Raw genomic sequence first — 20,362 nt, forward strand, 5'->3', positions numbered from 1 at the left:
GATGTCATATTTATTTTAATAAGTCAGAAACGTGCAGGCGGGCGCGTGCAGAAGGTGACGCTAATTATGGATCCTCCGAAGGTTAGACCGTCTCATTTCAGTTCTCTTCGCGAACTTCTGAGGCTTCCACCTTGAAAGACCGAGTGCTCATCTTTTAAGGTCGAATGCTCATAAGGTTGCAGCCCTTGAAATGGGACACAGCTATTGAGCTCCAACCCCAATCAAACACAGCTGAAGCAGCTAATGAAGGTGTTCAGGGTTGCTTGATAATTACAGACAGGTGTGTTGGAGCTGAAGTCTGCAGGTCGGTCGCTCTCCAGGAGCAGGGTTGGTGACGCCTGCTCTAAATAGTTTTCCATGGTTTGACCTGATCTGACCAAACACATTTTAATAAGTCTATTTTAATATTGAAGTATTTGGCTGTGTCGTGAAAGTTCACACTTTGGAGTTTTAATGAGCTGTGGTTGAGCATTCCACTCGGTTAACATAACCATTCCTTTATGAGGTCACAATGAGCTGATGGTTACCATGGAAATGCTTTGATGATGATGTTATTAATGAATGTAATTGCTGCATCATCAGCCTTTGATGACCACCCTAGATCCAAAAAACTGAAGCAGATGTCAAGTCCAGTCATGAATTGCAAATGAAAAAAGAATACTTCATAAACAAGTACAGAATAATTTGCAATTCAAATGACACGTTTGCTACTAAATTTTATGTAAAATACAAGACCGTGGTTGAAATGTTTTCACTATTACAAAGACATATAAAGCACCAATGTGTCATTTATATGCTACAATTAATTTTCAAGTAAAATCCACTGAATCGTGCACAAAACACGAGAAACATTTAATAAAAAGGCAAACGACATCAATTCTGACTGAAAAGGCTAAAGTGGCTAAGATGAAAAGTAACACAGATAAATGTCCACATGTGGACAGCTTATTTAGCAAATCACATTATATTTCCTCTACTCCAGTACTGGCAGAGCATCTAAACAGAAACCCGGCAGACTGCAGAGTTATTACAGCTCGATGCCTCAGTTCATTACACTTAAACCACGTCTTAACCAGGTGTGACGTGAGAAGTATTTCTCTATTCACAATGAAAACGCTGTGTGTGATGCAACGCATGCATTTTTTGACCAATGAGATTTCACAGTGGGTGGGGCTACCCTGCACAATAACACACAGAATGGAAATGGAAAAGTGGCAGGACATCTTGAACGCATCCAACTGGTTAGGACACAGCATCAAGGATGAGTAAATCCATTAACCATTCTCACCTATATAGAAGGTTATAAAGCAGTGTATTTGTGTGTGTGTGTGTGTGTTCTGGTCTTGCAAGAGACTGCGGCCGAACAACATCTAATCAATGATCTGCTTGCTTTTGTTTGCTCTTCGCCTTGAAGCTAAACACTATCGAACTGACCATGAATAAGTGGAAAGGATTATTTCAATGCAAACGCTCACAGTGATTAGACACAGAGTGTGTTTGTGTTCAAGTTTATCTGTGTGATAGAGAGGAAGCTACATTATTATCATCTGCTGTTTTGCACTCCCCAAAATACTGCCATTACCATTAAAAAGTTTTCAGGGAAGTTTAAAATAGTTGAGATTGAGAGAAGGGCAGAGAGATTTGGAGGAACCAAACAACACTGCAGGGCATAACTGTCTTCTGTTTAATGAATGTGAGAACAGGAGAGAGAGATAGAGAGAGAGAATGACATGAAGATCGCTGTGAGAGCATGACACACAGGCCTCTGTCGCTTCTGGAAAAAAATACTGTGACAAGTTTCGAAAAGCACTGCGTGTGGGAATGTTTTTTTAGAGAAAAAATATACTTTGAGATATTTCTTCCACATCCTTTAAAAAAATATATAAGCAAGTGTGAGCTTGCGTAAAGTGTGTGCGTGTAGAGTTATTTAACATGTCAAACATGGGCAAAATGAGAAGAGTTTTATGACAGTATTCTCCCATAATGCACCAGTGAGTGACACCATAGTTTGGCGTGCTCCAAGCTCTTGATTAGGCTTTATCTTAACATCTTTCTTACTATATATATATATATATATATATATACAGAGATGTGTGAGTCTGCCATAAAGAGCCTTGGGACTCTTCACTGAAATCTTTTCATTTTGATATCGTACTGTAGATTTAACGGTGGGGGGGGGGTTAAGCTATTTTATGTATTCTGATATATTAACATAGTTTGAGAGTTGATATCCTCATGCTAAACAAATGCAAATTATCAAAAAAGCAGTTGAGCGTGTGAGTATTTCTGGGCCAAACTCACGCCTCCTCTTTCCTGCAAATTTCAGAAAGTTTTTTCCAAACATGAGTACCGGTTACGTATCATTGACCCCATATTCCTTTTATGGGCACTTCCCCCAGAAAGCACACCCACACGTCAATCAAGTGAGAGCGAGAACGACGAGGATCCAGAGTCATAAGTCTGGATAGTCATAAGTTATCCAGAGATAGTGGGATAACGTTTTGTGTGTTGCATGCTCGTGACTTGCTCGTCCGACCAAAATAAGACCATCTGCTGGGGGTGAAAAGTTGAAAGTTAAAAAAGGCAGCAGAATTAAAGTTAAAAACAGTCTGCAGAGGAAAAGGTAGGGCAATAACAGGAAGAAGACGACATCTAGTCAGTATAGAGTTAGATGTAGAGCAATCTGAGGTAGGGTTATAAAGCAAGTCTGCAAACAAATCTGAGGTAGAGTTAGACACAGAGTATGGAGAGGTAAAGTTTAAGCCAGGGATCAGATATAAAGTTAGAGCAATATGAAATAAAACTATAGGCAGAGTCAGCACAGGCAAAGATAGTGATGGGATAATCAAAGTTGGATGCAAAGTCAGCTAGTTAAAGTCAGTAAAAGTTAAATGCAAAGTTCAAGTCAGGAGAAGCAGAGCTAGATGTGGAGTGACTGGAGGCAGAAGATGTAGAAGGACAAGGGTCAAAGGTCAATTTAGAAGTAGAGTACAGGTAGAGAGAAGTGAGGCAGAGTTAGATTTAAAGGTAGATTAGATTTAAGTACTGCACATATTCTGTTCGTTCTCTTTCACAGACAGTGACGGAGTCACACAGTAAATTGGTTTTTAATAAAGCTTTTAATCTATCAGATTTATGAGGCTTTAGAGTGTGTAAGGTACATCAGCCTCAATATGCTCATTCAGAATGAAGGCATGTAAGAAGCTTTGTGTGGTAGGATCTGATCAATATCTAATCAATAAATGATCAATATGAATGAGAAAGCAGGTTGAAACAACACAGAGGTCAGTCCCACCTCTGATCTTATCTGTTTAGTCTTGACATTTAATCCCAGCAGCCTGTGTGAGGTTTAAGGACTCTGATCTCGAGCAGCGTCTTTCAAACAACAGGGGATGCTTTATATATATGTGCAATATATTTGTTCATGATTGATCTCCCTTGTTTATGAATTATTTAACAGGTCTAGTAAAATATATTTATATGTCTTTAGTGACTTTAGTCCTGGTGCTGCCTCTATATTTATCTGCAGTCATTTTACACTGTGTGCAATAATGAATCTTTAGGGTTTTTTATTTATTTTCAGGCTGTTAAGACTGAGGTCTTGCAGCAAAAAAGCTGAAACTCTTGCTGGAGTAGAAATGGGGGCAGACACCATCAGAATTTTACTGACTCACTGCTAAAGTTCAGATACTTGTGAATGTGATGCTCCTAAGATGACATTAGTGACAAATACATTAGGAGCTCTGCGTGTAATCACGAATGTACATGAATGTATGAAATATGGATTAATCCAGCAAGAAGAGGAGAGGAGAAGAGAGGAGACGGTAGAAAAGAAGGGAGAGGAGACCAGAGGGAAGAGATGAGAGAGGAGGAAAGAGACAAAAGAAGACAGGATGAAAGTAGACGAGATAAAAGGAGACGAGAAGAGACGAGACCAGAAGAGAAGAGAAGAGAGGAGTAAGGCGAGAGACAAGAGGAGAGACAAGAATAGAGTAGATGAGATGAGACCAGCAGAGGAGAGACGAGAGGAGATAAGTGGAGACATGAGGGGAGGGGAGAGACAAGAGGAGACATGAGGAGAGGGAGAGACATGAAGGGGGGAGAGACAAGAGGAGACATGAGGAGAGGGAGAGACATGAAGAGGGGAGAGACAAGAGGAGACATGAGGAGAGGGAGAGACATGAAGAGAGGGGAGACAAGACAAGAGTAGACAAGCTAGAGAGGAGGCGAGAAACAAGAGGAAAGAAGAGGGGGGAGAGACGAAAGAAGACAGAAGGAAAGTAGACGAGATAAAAGGAGATGAGGGGAGAGACAAGAGGAGAGGGAAGACGAGAGAAAAGTAGACGAGAGGAGAGTAGACAAGAGAAGATGAGAGGAGACGAGGGGAAAGTAGACGAGATGAGAGGGACGACTAGAAAGGAATAGATGAGAGGAGATCAGAGTAGACAAGTGGAGATGAGAGGAGACAAGAGAAGAGTAGATGAGAGGAGAGGAAAGACAAGAGGAAATGAGAGAAGATGAGAGCAGAGTAGATGAGAAGAGGGGAGACGAGAGGAGAGGAGTGAGGAGAGACAAGAAGAAAGGAGTGAGGGGAGTAACACAAGAGGTGAGTAGATGAGATGAGACAAGCAGAGAGGGGAGGGGAGAGATGAGAGGAGACAAAAGGAAAGACGAGAAGAGACATGAGGAGAGGGGAGACAAGACGAGAATAGACGAGACTAGAGAGGAAGGGAGAAACAAGAGGAAAGAAAAGGGGGAGATGATAGAGGAGAGATGAGAGACAAAAGAAGACAGGAGGAAAGTAGACGAGATAAAAGGAGACGAGGGGAGAGGGAAGACTAGAGCAGAGTAGACGAGAGGAGATGAGAGGTGACGAAAGGAGATGGGAGGAGAAGAGAGAAGAGTAGATGAGATGAGATGGGGGAGATTAGACGAGATGAGAGGAGACGAGAGCAGAGTAGACGAGAAGACAGGAGAGGAGAGATGAGAGGAGTGAGGGGAGGGGAGGGGAGAGACAAAAGGACACAAGAGGTGAGTAGATGAGATGAGACGAGAGATGAGACAAGAGGAGAGTAGATGTGAGGGTGAGGAGACAAGCAGAGAGGGGAGAGGAGAGACAAGAGGAGACATGAGGAGAGGGGAAAGAAGACAAGAGTAGACAAGAGAAGAGGGGAGGAGAGACAAGAGAAAATAAGGGAAGAAAGAGGAGATGAAAGGGGAGAGATTAGAAGAGACGAATGGAGTGAGGGGAGAGGAGAGATGAGAAGAGACGAGAGGAGTGAGGGGAGAGCAGAGACGAGAAGAAAAGAGAGTGAGGGGACAGGAGAGACGAGAGGAAACAAGAGAAGTGTAAACAAGATGAGGGGAGACAAGCAGAAAGTGGAGAGGAGAGTAGACAAGAGAAAACGAGAAGAAAGGGAAGAGGAGATGAGAGGGGAGAGGAGACGGGAAAAGAGAAGTAATGGGATTTGATTGAGTAGACAAAAAGTAGACACAAAATAAGAAAACACAGGAAGACAACAATGATACGGAGAAATGAGATCAGACAAAACAAGGCAAGAAAAGATGAACATAGACACAAACAAAAGAAAACATGGAGAGAAAAGACGAGACAGATGAAAAAACGAATGTGAGACATGACTCAGGAACAGAGCGTCAGAATGATGAAAGAGCTGCTGTCTGAATGGACGGAAAACTGAAACAAACGAGTGAGATGAGCCATCAGTCCTTTATTTGCCACTACCACCCCAGAGTAAAGGATTGCACTAAATGAGACAAATGAATGAAAATCTGGGTCTCTGTTCATAAGAGTCCAACCCATCGATTAGTGGGAACACAAGAGGGTTGGCAGCGTGTATGTATAAGATGACGTCTGAGACAGCCCTGTATTGATCACCAGCACAGAAAATTACATAAAGATGGAAAGACAAAGAGATTAAATAACAAGTGATCGCTGTCAACATGCAGTCACTGAAGAGCAGAAGACCAAAGACGAGAGGAGATTCACAGACCTCTTTGTCCAAGGACATTCGATATATCAAGCAATGTCAGGATTGATTTATACCCGCGCACACACTTCCCTTTCCTAAATGTGACAAATTTTGATGATCCGGCTCATAAATTCAGATTAATCTCCATGTCCTTTCACTCAGGCACACATTTCAATCTACAATCTCACACATTTCCACTCGGACTCTCAGTAATGGACATCAGGGCTTTAAGTGAGAGGAGGAGCAGCCGTGACTCAGTGTGTGTGGAGAAAGATTGAAAAATGGATTTATTGTGAAAGAGGAAAATAATGACTGTTGTTTTTGTGTGTGTGTGAAATGAGTGCTAATGCAGCATTATCTTAAACCTTCTGAGCCCAGAGCAGGGTCACCACACCCGGGACACAGTGATGGGCAGCAAGAGGGTCAGGACTCCATTTCATCAATCTGAACAGATCTTACAGCTGCTTTCACTCCAATAAATCCCATATAACTACAGTCCTTTCTACTTAAGCTGTTTGTTGAAGTTTCACCAGACTTAACCACTATATAAGACACACCCCTCTTTCCAAAGACACAAAGACGTCTGTAGAGCACTGTAATAAGAGACTGAGCTGGAGTCAAGCAGCACACAATGGTATTAACAAAAATACAAGCTTTCTACTAAACAAGCTTTCCTACTAAACTCCACAAAGAAATAATAGTGATTCTCTGATTCTTATGCGTGTCTCTTCAGTAAAGCCGGTTCGGTGATTAGTAGTAAACCGCTATCACCTGCTTTCAGATGGAGTGGCATTTACTACACAGAGCCGTATTTCATCGCTAGGCAAAATCACGTTAATAATTGTGGAAGATCGTCTTCGATTATGAAAGCGATTTTGTCTAGCTTCTTGTAGAACTACGGCTCTGTGTAGTAAATGCCGCTCCATCTGAAAGCAGGTAATGGCGATTTACTACTAATCACAGAACTGGCTTTAGTGATGGGACACGCATGAGAATCGCAGGCGATTTTTTGCCCAGCTCTTAAAAAGGCCACATGACTCAGTCTTATGCTTGAACCTGGGACCTTCTTGCTGTGAGGCAACAATGCTACACACTGAGCCACTGTGCAGCATGGATGTGATCATAATTAAGCTTGCTTATAATCTAAAATTTCTCTTCTGAGAAACCACGCTGATGCATTTGGCTGAATGCCACCACACAGGTAAATAAATAGGTAGAAAAGCCCCCATGAATCAAATTAACTAAGTATCTAAAGTGAAATTATATTTGGCAGACACACAATCACACCGGCACCAAATCTGCACACACTTGTGGCTCGGTCCAGACAGGACCAATTTATCACACTCGTATGGAGGCGATGCGGGAGAACAAGCCCAGGGAGGCTCAGACGATCTCCAAAAGATGGATTCCTCCCAGAGGAGACTAATGGAGCAAAGAATGACTGATGCCTTCCCAAGGGTGCAGAGCCAGCAGTGCCGCCCAGGGATGCTTAAACGATCACCGCACCGCCTCCATCTGCTCACGACTTCTTAATCGACCGATGGCTAACTTATGTTCCTCTGGGGAGAGTGGACCCAAAAGAAGGTAGACGATTGTGAAGTGCGTGGTTCTTATCAGAAGGATTTTACATAATGGATAAACGAGCCAATCGGAAGACTCGAAGGCATTGTAAGGATCTGTGCAACCTGAGGGCTGTGACTTGTACTCGAGATCAAGCAGATTTCTCTAAAGGGTTACCCTATCTACTTGATATCGCAACAATTAAATAATCTGAGCTTTAAACACAGAATTACTTGCAGTGTAAAACAAATGCATAAATTTAAAGACTGGAAAAATGACAAAAAGGTTAGATTGTATATGTTTTTTTTACTTATTGTAGTATGTGCGCACACATTGGGCTTATGGGCATCTTACATTGCCATGCCTCTTTGTGCAGTGTTTGCCAAAATGTTGAGACGCTCCAGACAGTTATTAAATCTGACTTTTAAAAGGTCCTCTAATAAAAAGGTTAGAAACTCCCAATCGAGTAATTAAAGGTGGGGCACATAAACGTCATCGTGATTCCTGAACCTTTCTTATATAGGAGTGTTGAATTGAATTGCCAAAGCAACACTCACTGTAATAATGATAGACATTTGAAAACATACCAAGAAAAAGTGAACATGTACCATGTAAAAAAACAACACGTAGAATAATTTTAATATCCATGGACAAAAAGCTGAATAAGCTTACTGCATAACAAATGTTTTAAAGGGAATAAATGCATTTGTGCATGAATCATCAGATGAAGTGCTTCACATTGTGCATCACTCGTGCACACCCACAGTGCCAAATTCACAACTACAAACATCGAAATATGCTGTAATATGACATTTACAGTCACAGTCACATCTGATAGGAGATCAGAGCAGGAAGATGTTAAGCATCTTTACAGTGAGTCATCATCTTTCTTCAACCCTTGAACCGCTGCATGAATCAAGAATTAATCTGGAAATTTGGCCCTTGATCAGAGCACTTAACCTCAGAGTACGTCTGTAGGTAGTACCTGTAATAAATAAACCAAAAATCTCTGTGGATAAAAAAACATCTGCTATAGCTTAGCACATAATCTGATTCAGTGTGTGTCGTTCACACCAGCACACAAATAAATCCATAAAACTACATCTGGGTTGATTTAGCATTTTGCTATCTGGTCAGTGAATTATCCTGATGTCCAGAGGGGGGAAATCTCAAATATTTTTATTTCTGAAAATAAATGATGAACCACAAGCTTGTATTGATTATTCCGCTTGAAATCCGGGCATGGATAAAAAAGGATCATGACATAACATAGACGCACTGTCGCCTACTGTCACAGCAGAAGCACTGACAGTAATACTCCATTCATGATTTTAATATTGTTTGTAGTATTGCACGGCAGCGTTTTTACTTACATTAAATTATCTATATTGTAGACCGTTTATATGGCCGTTTGATGACCTTTAATTAAGGGGGTACAACATTTGTCCACACAGGGTGTAAAAAAGAATGAATCAGAGGCAGAGATATATAGACCGGGGGGGTTGGGGGATAATCCCCATCATCCCCCCACAGCAAATCGCACCCTGCTAATGTCAACCTACAATGCAAGCTTATTTGGAAATATTTCTTCATTATATGACGACCTCAGTTACATACAGCATTGACAGCTATTCAATAATCTTTGACTCAACAGTATGACCTTTAAAGTACTCGCTGTATAAGCAAGGTCCTTTACATACAGGTAAGAAAGCAGTTTTTGTCCAAGTACCCTTGACTAACATTATAAGTGCACTTCAAGGTATAAATAAAACGATAGAGAGGTGTAGAATACGACCCCTTAAAAGTGCACACACAAAGATACACACAGACACATGCTTGAAAAGCTGTCTATCGGCAGTGTGTGAGTTTGTGTGTGTGTGTGTGTGTGTGTGTGTGTGTGTGTGTGTGTGTGTGTGTAAATCCTGTGAGGATTTCAGATAAATACTGAATATCTGAACAGCTGTTGCTTTCTGAAATCTCTATCACACACACAAAAAAACAGCTGTTGACATCTCATAGTGTTGACAGCTATACACAACATCACTCATATCAAATATTTTTGGATATGAGTCTTAGAACATCACAACAAATATTATTAACCCCTTAGCGTTCCAATGTACCCCGGGAGGAACATCGCATTATTTAACAGAAAACTTCATGACTTACAACAACTCAAAAAAGCTAAACATGTCACATATCTTTGGAAAGCTAAGATTCTTGTGATCCGAATGATTTAAACAATTTTAAGGTGAAATCAAGACAGCAGGTACATTTATTGTCCTTTTTAGGCATTTTTGCCTTTTTCAGGAATGCTAAGGTATGTTTTTAACTACTACTAAAAAGATGGTTTTCATCTTCAACTGTAAACAACAACAAAACATCTCGTCTTACATTATGACTTTAGCACACTATTCAAAAGCAACTAAATTAACTGGACATCATGACCTGAAATTCTTTAAAATATTCATCTCATTTAAATGAGTCACATCAGACTAAATACACAAAAAAAGACATTGTCAAGAAATAACCACAACAACATATCCTTCAAAATATAGAACAACATAAAAGATTTCCCACCAAAAAAAACAAACAGAACTTCAACCACAAAAACACAAGATAATCCAAACTACAGTAAAGTCCCGTAAACTAACGCAAACGGGATAAAAGCACATCCGCGAGCACGTGCACCGGACTGACCTTGCACAGTTTCTGGTATCGCGGTGATGATATGGCCATTCTCTGGAGCCGGCGTAAAAAGACCACCACTTTCTGCAGAGACGTCCGAACTACAGCCATCATCTTAACTGTGCCTGCACGCGACTGCCAGCGTCTGAGAGCATTCATCCTCTCCGGCACGCGCTCTCATACGCTCTCACATTATCCCCCACCAGCAGCGGGCGAGAGAAATGTGACGACTCCTGACAAACATGACCCACACACAAACACACACACGCCGGCTCAATGGAGTCAGGAGCGAACCGTAATGAATGCTCTCCTCTCCAGCCGTAAACAAGAGTCACCCAGAGAGAATTAACTGAAGAAAGAGACTGAACGAAAGAGAGAGAGAGAAAGAGAGAAAGCACACTGTGTGTTCACCAGAAATGCATCTAGAGAGAGAGAGAGAGAGAGAGAGAGAGAGAGAGAAGAAAATTGATAATGGGAATGAATGAGGGTGACACACTTACTGAAAGAGAGCACATCTCCAGAGAGACAGAAAGAAATAGAGCAATGAGACACATAAGAGAAACAAGAGAGACATCATTTGCATTGGAAATCATCTACCATCACTCTCATTTTTGTCTAGAGGACATACGGCAGTATCATACCGTTCTTATAACCCGTCATTACAAATAAAAGCATCCTGTTTATATACTTAATGCATTATTTTAAATATCACGACCACCAAGCCCCAGCTTTCAGTTCTTCACAATCCGATCAAGTCCTGTCCTCATTTGTTTCCTCAGCTTAAATCTACTGTTTATCATACATCAGATTACTGAAACAAAATGGGCATCAAGCGGTGCTTCATGAAGAGGTCAAAAACAATACAATCTCTTATCTTACATCTCATATCTTCGTCTCTCTGTCTCCTGATTTGAGTTTGATCAATCTGTCTGTCTCATCACACTGACTCGGTCTGTATGATTCAAGAATGATCCAGTATAAAAAAAGACAACGTGTCAAAGTGTGGGTGGGCGATAAACCGGTACACATGAGAAACTGGTAGAAATTTGGGCTATCGTCTCTATCGAGGTTATTCGGCCACGTCATGTTGCTGTGACTGTATTGTAACTTGTTTGTAGCCTGTAATTTGTTTTGAATTTTATACCGTAATTCTATGATAACATTTAATAACATTAAAACCTTAATAAAAGAAAAAGAAAACTCTACCGTGATGCATATCATGATAGGATTAATTTAATATCATGATAACGATATAAGATTTTGGTCATATCCCCCATCCTAAGGTCAAAGAATGATGTTCATTCTATACCTCTCTAAACAAAAGCAAACATCATGCTTACAAAACGACAGTAACTTAACACAAAACTCATGTTATTCTAACATGAACTGTAAATGTGTGATGTCTTGACAACAATTTATTCTTTATAGACTACAGCAAAACGCTTGAATTGTACTGCTGTGAAAATAAAGCGGTTCTTGATGCGAGAAACGATTGTGACATCATAAAGACATCAATAACACTTTCATTCATCTCTGAACAAAACGACTGAGATCATAACACGTCAGTCATCATCACTGACTGTGACATTTACAGAGCACGGCATGTAAAATATGAAGAGTTAAATGTGTACTTGAGAAACATAAATGCTGATAAAACAGCATGTGAATTCTTTCTTTGTAGTCAAAGATGTTAAATGAAGAAAGATAAAAATCTGCTGAATAAAGTGACTTTACTACAGTGAAAGACTGTTAATGATACTCAGAATATCAATTTAGCAGATTGCTTTGTAAAATGAACATCAGTATGGTGTACTCACTCGGTCGAGAGTTCAGAGCGCTTGAAGTGATAACTGTGACATCCACATCAATGACACTTCATTTTCAATTGGAATTAACCTTGAAACCATAGCAGTGGTACGACTGTTACTGTTGTGGCAAATTTAATCTTTGATATATTGCCAGTTTTGCTCTTGTGTCTTGTGTTTAAATAGCGTGGTTTTAATATACAAACATGTCAATTGTATGCTGCTAGTCTATTGATTATTGATATTGATTAATTCAACAGACTCAGCAAAATGATTTCCTAACATTTGAGGATTATAAGTCCAACTAAAACAAACACTGATCACCATAATGGCTTTAAATGAAACAGCCGACATACAAACCTAAGTTAAGAAAATAACTCTACAAGATGCAAAGTGCAATTTTAGGTTTCTAACAGAGATGGTGATAGAGAGGATAAAGTTACAGATTGCAGCTTCAGTGTTACTTTTTAACACGCTGTAGGATTGGGACAATATATACACCCAGCAGCGTTCATTTAACGGTTTTTAGAATGATTTATTGCGAGATAACGAAAATAGCTTTTAGTCACATAACATCGGTTAACAGCAATAGTTTTTTGATGACATTTAGAAATAACGCAAAAGTTTTGTGCAAATCTTTAATGGGAACGCAGCTACTGATGGTACATAGTTGGTATCAAAATTGTGCATAAGTACAGAATGATTTTAACACAATATACAAGGGGTTTTAGGCACTCGTAATGCCAATGATACAATTCCCCTTAGTAAGATTTTTGACTCAGAATGATCGGTTTAATAGATCAAAGCTGATACAAATGATACTGGAATGAACATTATGCATTTCGAGTCCAGATTTTCAGGATGAATCTTACAAGAGACAGATTTCTTAAGCACAGCTGTCTTTAGATGGGACAGCAGATAAAAAGCTTAGACTGTGACAGCTAAATCTCACAGTCTCTGGCAAAAGACGAAGACTTCAGAGAGTAAGAAAGATATAAAGAAACACTCAACAGAACTGATCTATAACATTGATCACTTATGAGGAAAGACAGAGAGATAATTGAATATCATTCTCACACACACACACACACACACACACACACACACACACACACACACACACACACACACACACACACACACACACACACTTCAGTCATCTCATGTCCCAAATTAAACTTGGCTTTATCCAACATCCATGTTTTATACACAAACTGCGACCGTTAACTGAAAGTCACAAGCACTAATCTGATTAGCGGGTTTAATGCATCTTCTAAGGGGGCGTGTACACGAAAGCGGATGCAGACTGTGGGCGCTTGCTGGCTTTTTTTTTAGCTAAGCGCTTTGGTTGCTATCATACTTCTCCTTTGTTTTCAGTTGTTGTAATATAATTCGGTTAATTTGTTGTAATATTTGTCCCGCCCCTCCTCCACTGTGATTGGGCGGCCGATTGAAAAGTGACATTGACGAGCTGAGCGGTTCACCCAACGTTTTTGAAAAGCGCTCCACTTCCATTGGAAACAATTGAAAACATACACGCTTTGGTGTACACACCCCCTAAGGGTCGGGTGTATATTACCTACAGAAAAAATAACTAAGTTGATATAGTATGCCATGCTAGTTACACGAAATCTTAAGTTTTTCTTGAGAAACATCATAGCATGTAAACACGATAATTATTAGAACAATTTAAATTTGTTATTTTTTGCTTTGTTGTTTTCCATTTAAGAACATCTGTGCTTATTACTTTGAATGGCCAGTAATTCAAAAGTCAAGACTCCAGAGAGGAGTGGAGTGGGCACAGTTCCTGGCAAGATGAAGCTTCAAAGTGGACCCATCTTTATACTTAAAGTCCCACTAGTTCCGAAAAACAAACATCCACACACTTACTAAATGAGTCCAACAACACCAACAAAGTACATTGCTAAACTCTTACCCCAAGTTGACCTTTCAGTTCCTTAATGTGGGCGGAGTCCTGTGAGAGTCCCTCCCTCTGGGCAGCATCAGATAACACGTTAACCGTAGTCTCCGCCTCCTGTAGCCATTTAAGGAAAGACTCCAGCTCTCGAAGAGACACCTGCAGAGTCTTTAAGTCCGAATCCAAAGCTGCCTGGCGGTCCGACGCCCTGATAACCACATCCAAATAGACACAGCGGTAAATAAACAGTTTTACTATATCATGTATGACCGCTGCAGGTATTTTATGTTGTGGTTTTGCATGTGTCAAGAAAAGAGGAAAACATTTATCTTGGGTGAAGACATTAATAAAAACTCCGCAGCACAATGGGCCGTACACACCAAACGTGAATTCAATGATTTGCACGAGCAGATTACATACAAAGTCAAATGCAAAGACTCGTGTGGGGCGATGCAGATGACGCGAATTGCGTGCCGCGATTGACACAATAAACAAGCGCTACTAAAATATTCAACTCAAGGAAAAAATTCAAATTACATAAAGTTATATCCCGTGAGTAATCTAGAGCAAGGAACACAATGGTTTGCATTTGGTGTGTACACAGCTTAAGGCTATGATGTTTCAAAGGTTAGAGGCTAAGAGATGGGATTTAAATGATTTATGAAAGTGTGCATTTCAATGTGAAAGTGATTTTTAAACTTAGAAACAACGCTGTAAAACATTTGTGAACAAAAGCACATAACAGACGCTTATTGGAGCATCATCTCAAATCATACTAAGACTTTTATGTTGATAATACAATTTCATGTGAATTCATGCGTGTGCATATACGAGCGTGTCTCTGCATACATACAGACCTGTTATTGATGCCGTTCCACGAATTGTTGAGTTTGTCCATGACTTCTTTGACCCTTCGTGTGTCATCAGAGGCATATTCCCGCAGCAGCTGATTGGACAACTCGTTGAATGAAGTCACGCTCTCTTGTCCACGACCGAGCTCCTGCAGGAACACCTGAGAAACAAAAAAACATGTCAATAAACAGAGTTGTGGTACAAAAGAGCAAAACAAAAGTTTAATGATAAGAATCTTCAGAGGACAAAGTTTTGATTATTTAATAAACGCTGTCTGTTGTTGAGTCGGGACTAAGTGTGTATCACTACTGTGAGTTTGAAAAACATCATCAAGAACACCAAGCCAAATATCTCATGCAAAAACAGCATATGATCCTAAAGCAAATACAAAAACATCTCCTCATTTACTGTACAACACCTCAGAAAAATAAGTATGCAAACGGTAAGCAAATGAAATCATGACTCTAGCACCCCCCACAGGTAAGATTCAGTAGTGTATGTAAAACACAAACAGAGATAAGTTAGTCATCTAAAGACCCCGTTTACGCCTAACATGACCAGCAGTCTCGAGAAAAACATTACTACAAACACTTACCTACATTATTAAATGGAAAAGTAAGCAGACTTTTTGATATTTGTTATCATGCAGAAACATTGTTACAGTAAGTGATGAAGTCATCCAAATCAACTGAGACACAGGCTTTAGTTGACCAACTAAAGAAAGTTAATCCCAGGGGTAAATGGGTCCTAAGTGACTTCTGGTCAAGTCATAAAAATTAAAGCTACTGTAAAGTATAACATCTGTATGAGTATGTATACACACCTAAAGTATTATTAGGAACACCATACTTATACTGTGTTTGACCCCCTTTCGCCTTCAGCACTGCCTAATTCAACGTGGCATTGATTCAACAAGGTGCTGAAAGCATTCTTTAGAAATGTTGGCCCATATTGATAGGATAGCTTCTTGCAGTTGATGGAGATTTGTGGGATGCACATCCAGGGCACGAAGCTCCGGTTCCACCACATCCCAAAGATGCTCCATTGAGTTGAGATCTGGTGACTGTGGGGGCCAATTTAGTACAGTGAACTCATTGTCATATTCAAGAAACCAATTTAAAATGATTCGAGCTTTGTGACATGATGCATTATCCTGCTGGAAGTAGCCATCAGAGGATGAGTACATGGTGGTCATAAAGGGATGGACATGGTCAGAAACAATGCTCAGGTAGGCCCTGGCATTTAAACGATGCCCAATTGGCACTAAGGGGCCTAAAGTGTGCCAAGAAAACATCCCCCACACCATTACACCACCACCAGCAGCTGGCACAGTGGTAACAAGGCATGATGGATCCATGTTCTCATTCTCTTTACACAAATTCTGACTCTACCATCTGAATGTCTCAACAGAAATCGAGACTCATCAGACCAGGCAACATTTTTCCAGTCTTCAACTACCCAATTTTGGTGAGTTTGTGCAAATTGTAGCCTCTTTTTCTTATTTGTAGTGGAAATGAGTGGTACCCGGTGGGGTCTTCTGCTGTTGTAGCCCATCCGCCTCAAGGTTGTGCATGTTGTGGCTTCACACATGCTTTGCTGCATACCTCGGTTGTAACGAGTGGTAATTTCAGTCAAAGTTGCTCTTCTATCAGCTTGAATCAGTCGGCCCATTCTCCTCTGACCTCTAGCATCAACAAGGCATTTCCACCCACAGGACTGCGCCACATACTGGATGTTTTTCCCTTTTCACACCATTCTTTGTAAACCCTAGAAATAGTTGTGGGTGAAAATCCCAGTAACTGGACAGATTGTGAAATACTCAGACCGGCCCGTCTGGCACCAACAACCATGCCACGTTCAAAATAGCTTAAATCACCTTTCTTTCCCATTCTGACATGTTTTTGTTGCATTCAGTTTGGAGTTCAACACCCCTAAATGCATTGAGGCAACTGCCATGTGATTGGTTAATTAGATAATTGCATTAATGAGAAATTGAGCCGGTGTTCCTAATAATCCTTTAGGTGAGTGTATATCAGAATCTAAAGTGGGTTGGTTGTGTGAGACCCTGCACAGAGATAAATGACATGAGCTCATATAGGTCAAAGGTTCAAGCTCTCACCTTGTTGTCAGTGATCTGTACGGTGAGCGGCTCTCGGCTCGGCTGTAGCAGGTTATGCAAACGCATCTCATTTTGACCGATCAGAGCCTTCACCTGTCGTCTCTGCTGATCCCATTGGTCGCTGTGGCCGATCATGCGATCCAGCTGCTGAAGCCGCGCCTCCACGCCGTTCTGTGTGCCGTCCCATTGGCTGCGAACTTTCTCCACTGGATGCGCAGTGGGATAAAGATGAATGAATGTCACTATCACTGAGAACAGATGCTGTACACGACCTCCTTCATTATAACTGTTCCCCCGCCTCATGACATGTTGTTTACCATTTACAAAATACCCTCTAAAAACTGTCAGATACTATCATTATTCACAGGACTAAGCTTTTAACCAAACAGTGCAAATGGTATTTATAGCAATAAAAATAAACATGTGTCTGTACTTTGCACTGCTTTACTGTAACCCCGGCGCCCGACTCTATAAAGACACTAATAAACACTACAATGTGTTTAATACATCAGATATATAAAATTCACAAAAGAGTTTTAGCATAATGATTGTTTGTTGCCATGGTACGCTGCGCAGTGACTCTCATTAATCGTTCGACTCCAAGATGGCGACGTTATTGGAAGGTAGTTATTATAGTTTATAAAGTTTCAAGCATAATAATGTTTTTCTTACAAAATCACATTGAAAACACCTTTATTAACCCCTTGGAGCCGTGTGGATTACTTCTCTGAAGGATGATAGCACTTTTTTTGGATTCAAGTCAGAAGTTGTTCCCTGATCCCTCTGTTTTCTCCCATTATAAGCTTGGAATAGCAGGGACATTTACTAAAATAACTCCAAATAAGTTGGTCTGAAAGATCTCGGAAGCCTTGAGGATGAGTGAATCATGGGGTAAAATATCACTTTAATGTAGTGCAATGTGTCATGACTTTAACCTTAATCTCAGTGGGATGATAATGTAGACTCTCAAAAAGCAACAATAACATAAAAATAATACAGTGTACACAGAGATTGACTGATAAAGAAAGAGTGAATCTGAGACTATGATGATGAATGAATGTGCTCACGTTTCTCTGAGATGGAGGTTCTCACATCCAGGTTAGATGTTTTGTTTTTGATGTTCTGAGCGAGCGTGATGATGTCCTCCAGCTGAGAATGTCTTTGCTCTAAATCACCTTTAGTCACCTACACATAAACAAATAAACAATGAAATCAATCTGTAATATAGCGATTATACACCAGCTTTCTCTTTTTTAGAGGCCAAGTTCACACAACACCGATTGTACTTAAAATAAAAAAAATGCGTTTGTGAAAAAAGTTACGTGTACACGATAACTTTGTCTAAACGATCCACATTTACATGTAGAACACAAAAACAACTAAAAATGCAGTATAACACATGCCAGGCCAGTGGGTGGCGATGTCTACAAAACTCCCTTGTAGTGTAAACAAACTGACAAAATGCTAAAAAACATGAAAACTTTATCTTGTAAACGGCCTCCTACTGTGCATTCACATTGCCACCGGTGAGAGCGTCAAAAAAGATGTGTTAGAGACCTAATTAACCTGTAGATTGATCAGTACTGTAACACATGAAACTCAAAAACACAATGTTTTATCAGAAAAAAATTCAGCAATTACTTTCCAAGTTAAAAACAGCTTTCCGGACCTTCCCGTGGTAAACTATGATATTTGTCAGCTCTGTCAAGTGCTGCATGCTAAAGATGATGTCATAGTTTGAAATACAACTTTGGTCAGAGCCCTGAGAAAACCACTTTGTTACATTACTTTTGCCCCGGTTCTGTGTTCCTTTGACTGAAAATTCACACCGTCAGATCACATAGTAGTTGAGAGAGGCATCGCAAGTGTTTGTTTCCATAGTGTAAGATTGTACGAATGGTGGACACTACCAATCATTAAAGTATCAGTAGACTTTATTGTGATGGCTCCCTAGCTGACATTTTTCTGACTATAAGTATCTTTGCAATTACATGTCAACTTATTCATTTGCAACTACATAATAATCTCATTAGATTATAAGAAGGCTGTAAGGGGTAGGGTTAGGGCAATGAGTGTTAGTTTAATATGTGGAGTGGACTATGAAAATAAAGTGTAACCGTATGAGTTTCCCCTGCGATACTGTCAGGGCTAGACTCGATTTTGCTGTGAGCGGTTGGTTGCCCATTAAAAGTGTTTGTATATATCAAACATTTTTCTAAGGAAATCTTTGGAGACGGGTGGACTTCGGCATTGCTCATGAAGGCAGTTTGCCTCTAGGCAAGGATCCGGCACCATGCCCCAAGGACTTTTCTTTCTTTTCAAACACAGCACTGTCATATTTCAACAATAACACACTTTTGTTTTCAATAAATACTAATTATAATAATAATTATCATTTTTTTCTGTAATACCACTGTTGCCTGGAACGTATGATTTACAATAGTGAGGTAAAGAGGGGGGTTTCATGATCCTTTGATAGGCATTAAATTGAAATTCTTCATTGAGGAATGTAAGTATGTGCAGCTGTGAATTATTGCATACACAGAGACTGTCGGGGGCAATTTCAACTTGTATTAATCAACGCTGACTCATTAGTCTTCAAATCTCCTCAACACCTGAATGCATTTCAACTGAGCCTTTCTAAATGATCAAGCACCCCATGAAGGAAGACAAGTGTGTCTTTCACAGGACATTGCATCAGCATCATTACATCTAGTAACATTAGACACCCAAATGGCCCTGTATTGAGTCCCATTTAACTAAAAATGAAGCCATCCACCAAAAACACATTTTGCTGTTCTCCTGACCTGCAGACGGCTGATGGTGGTGTGGATCTCATCTTTGTCTCCCACTGTGACGATGTTGGATTTGAGCATCTGTTGGATGAGAAGAAGCCAGTCTGCCAGCTCTGTGGCTGTCTGGTTGAGATCGGTCGGAGCCATCAGCTCTGGACTGTGGTGACGCTCCTCGCTCATCAGACTGACCATGTGAACCACAGGCGGCGCTGTGAGACAGATACAACGCAACAGTGTGTTAACAATCTTCAGACAAACGGTAAGAGGAGGTGTCTATATGTGTCTGTACTGTACACACCTGTGAAGTGTTGTTGGGTGACCTGTTGAGTCCACAGAGGCTGCTGCGGCGTCTCCTTCAATCTGATGTCCAGAGCTTTCCAGTCTGAAGCCAACTGTTCAATTTTACCCTAAACACACACAAACAATAATAATACATCTGTGTACACCTTCCACACAGGTCAGAAATAGTAGTTAAAAGAAATAAAGTGAATATACGCTAATAATTTTCTGCTAATGCCGCATTAACATTTAAATTCACTATGTCTCGAGCACTCTCTTGTGAACGCATGTCGGTCGTTACTGGATTTTTGCTTGTAAAGTTTTAAATATAGCTTTTGTTTTACAAAAACACATTGAAT

The 20,362-nt window shown here is 40.3% G+C and overlaps 1 protein-coding gene across 6 annotated transcripts in view; it reads right to left on the minus strand.

Annotated features, from left to right (window-relative positions):
- Positions 1-20,362, minus strand: part of utrn (utrophin) — a 221,429-nt gene that overhangs the window by 121,342 nt on the left and 79,725 nt on the right. For 5 of the 6 annotated variants that reach the window (XM_065286533.1, XM_065286535.1, XM_065286534.1 and 2 more), the window contains 6 exons: positions 20,023-20,131; positions 19,737-19,933; positions 17,997-18,114; positions 16,930-17,135; positions 14,816-14,970; positions 13,977-14,166 (listed from right to left, as the gene is read on the minus strand). In XM_065286533.1, coding sequence (XP_065142605.1) covers positions 13,977-14,166; positions 14,816-14,970; positions 16,930-17,135; positions 17,997-18,114; positions 19,737-19,933; positions 20,023-20,131 — 975 coding nt within the window. Of the gene's footprint in view, positions 1-10,247; positions 10,561-13,976; positions 14,167-14,815; positions 14,971-16,929; positions 17,136-17,996; positions 18,115-19,736; positions 19,934-20,022; positions 20,132-20,362 lie in introns of those variants that run through there. The other variant, XM_065286536.2, reaches the window with a different exon arrangement.

This window comes from Paramisgurnus dabryanus, chromosome 21, assembly GCF_030506205.2.
Source record: "Paramisgurnus dabryanus chromosome 21, PD_genome_1.1, whole genome shotgun sequence".
In the NCBI taxonomy this organism is placed as follows: domain Eukaryota; kingdom Metazoa; phylum Chordata; class Actinopteri; order Cypriniformes; family Cobitidae; genus Paramisgurnus; species Paramisgurnus dabryanus.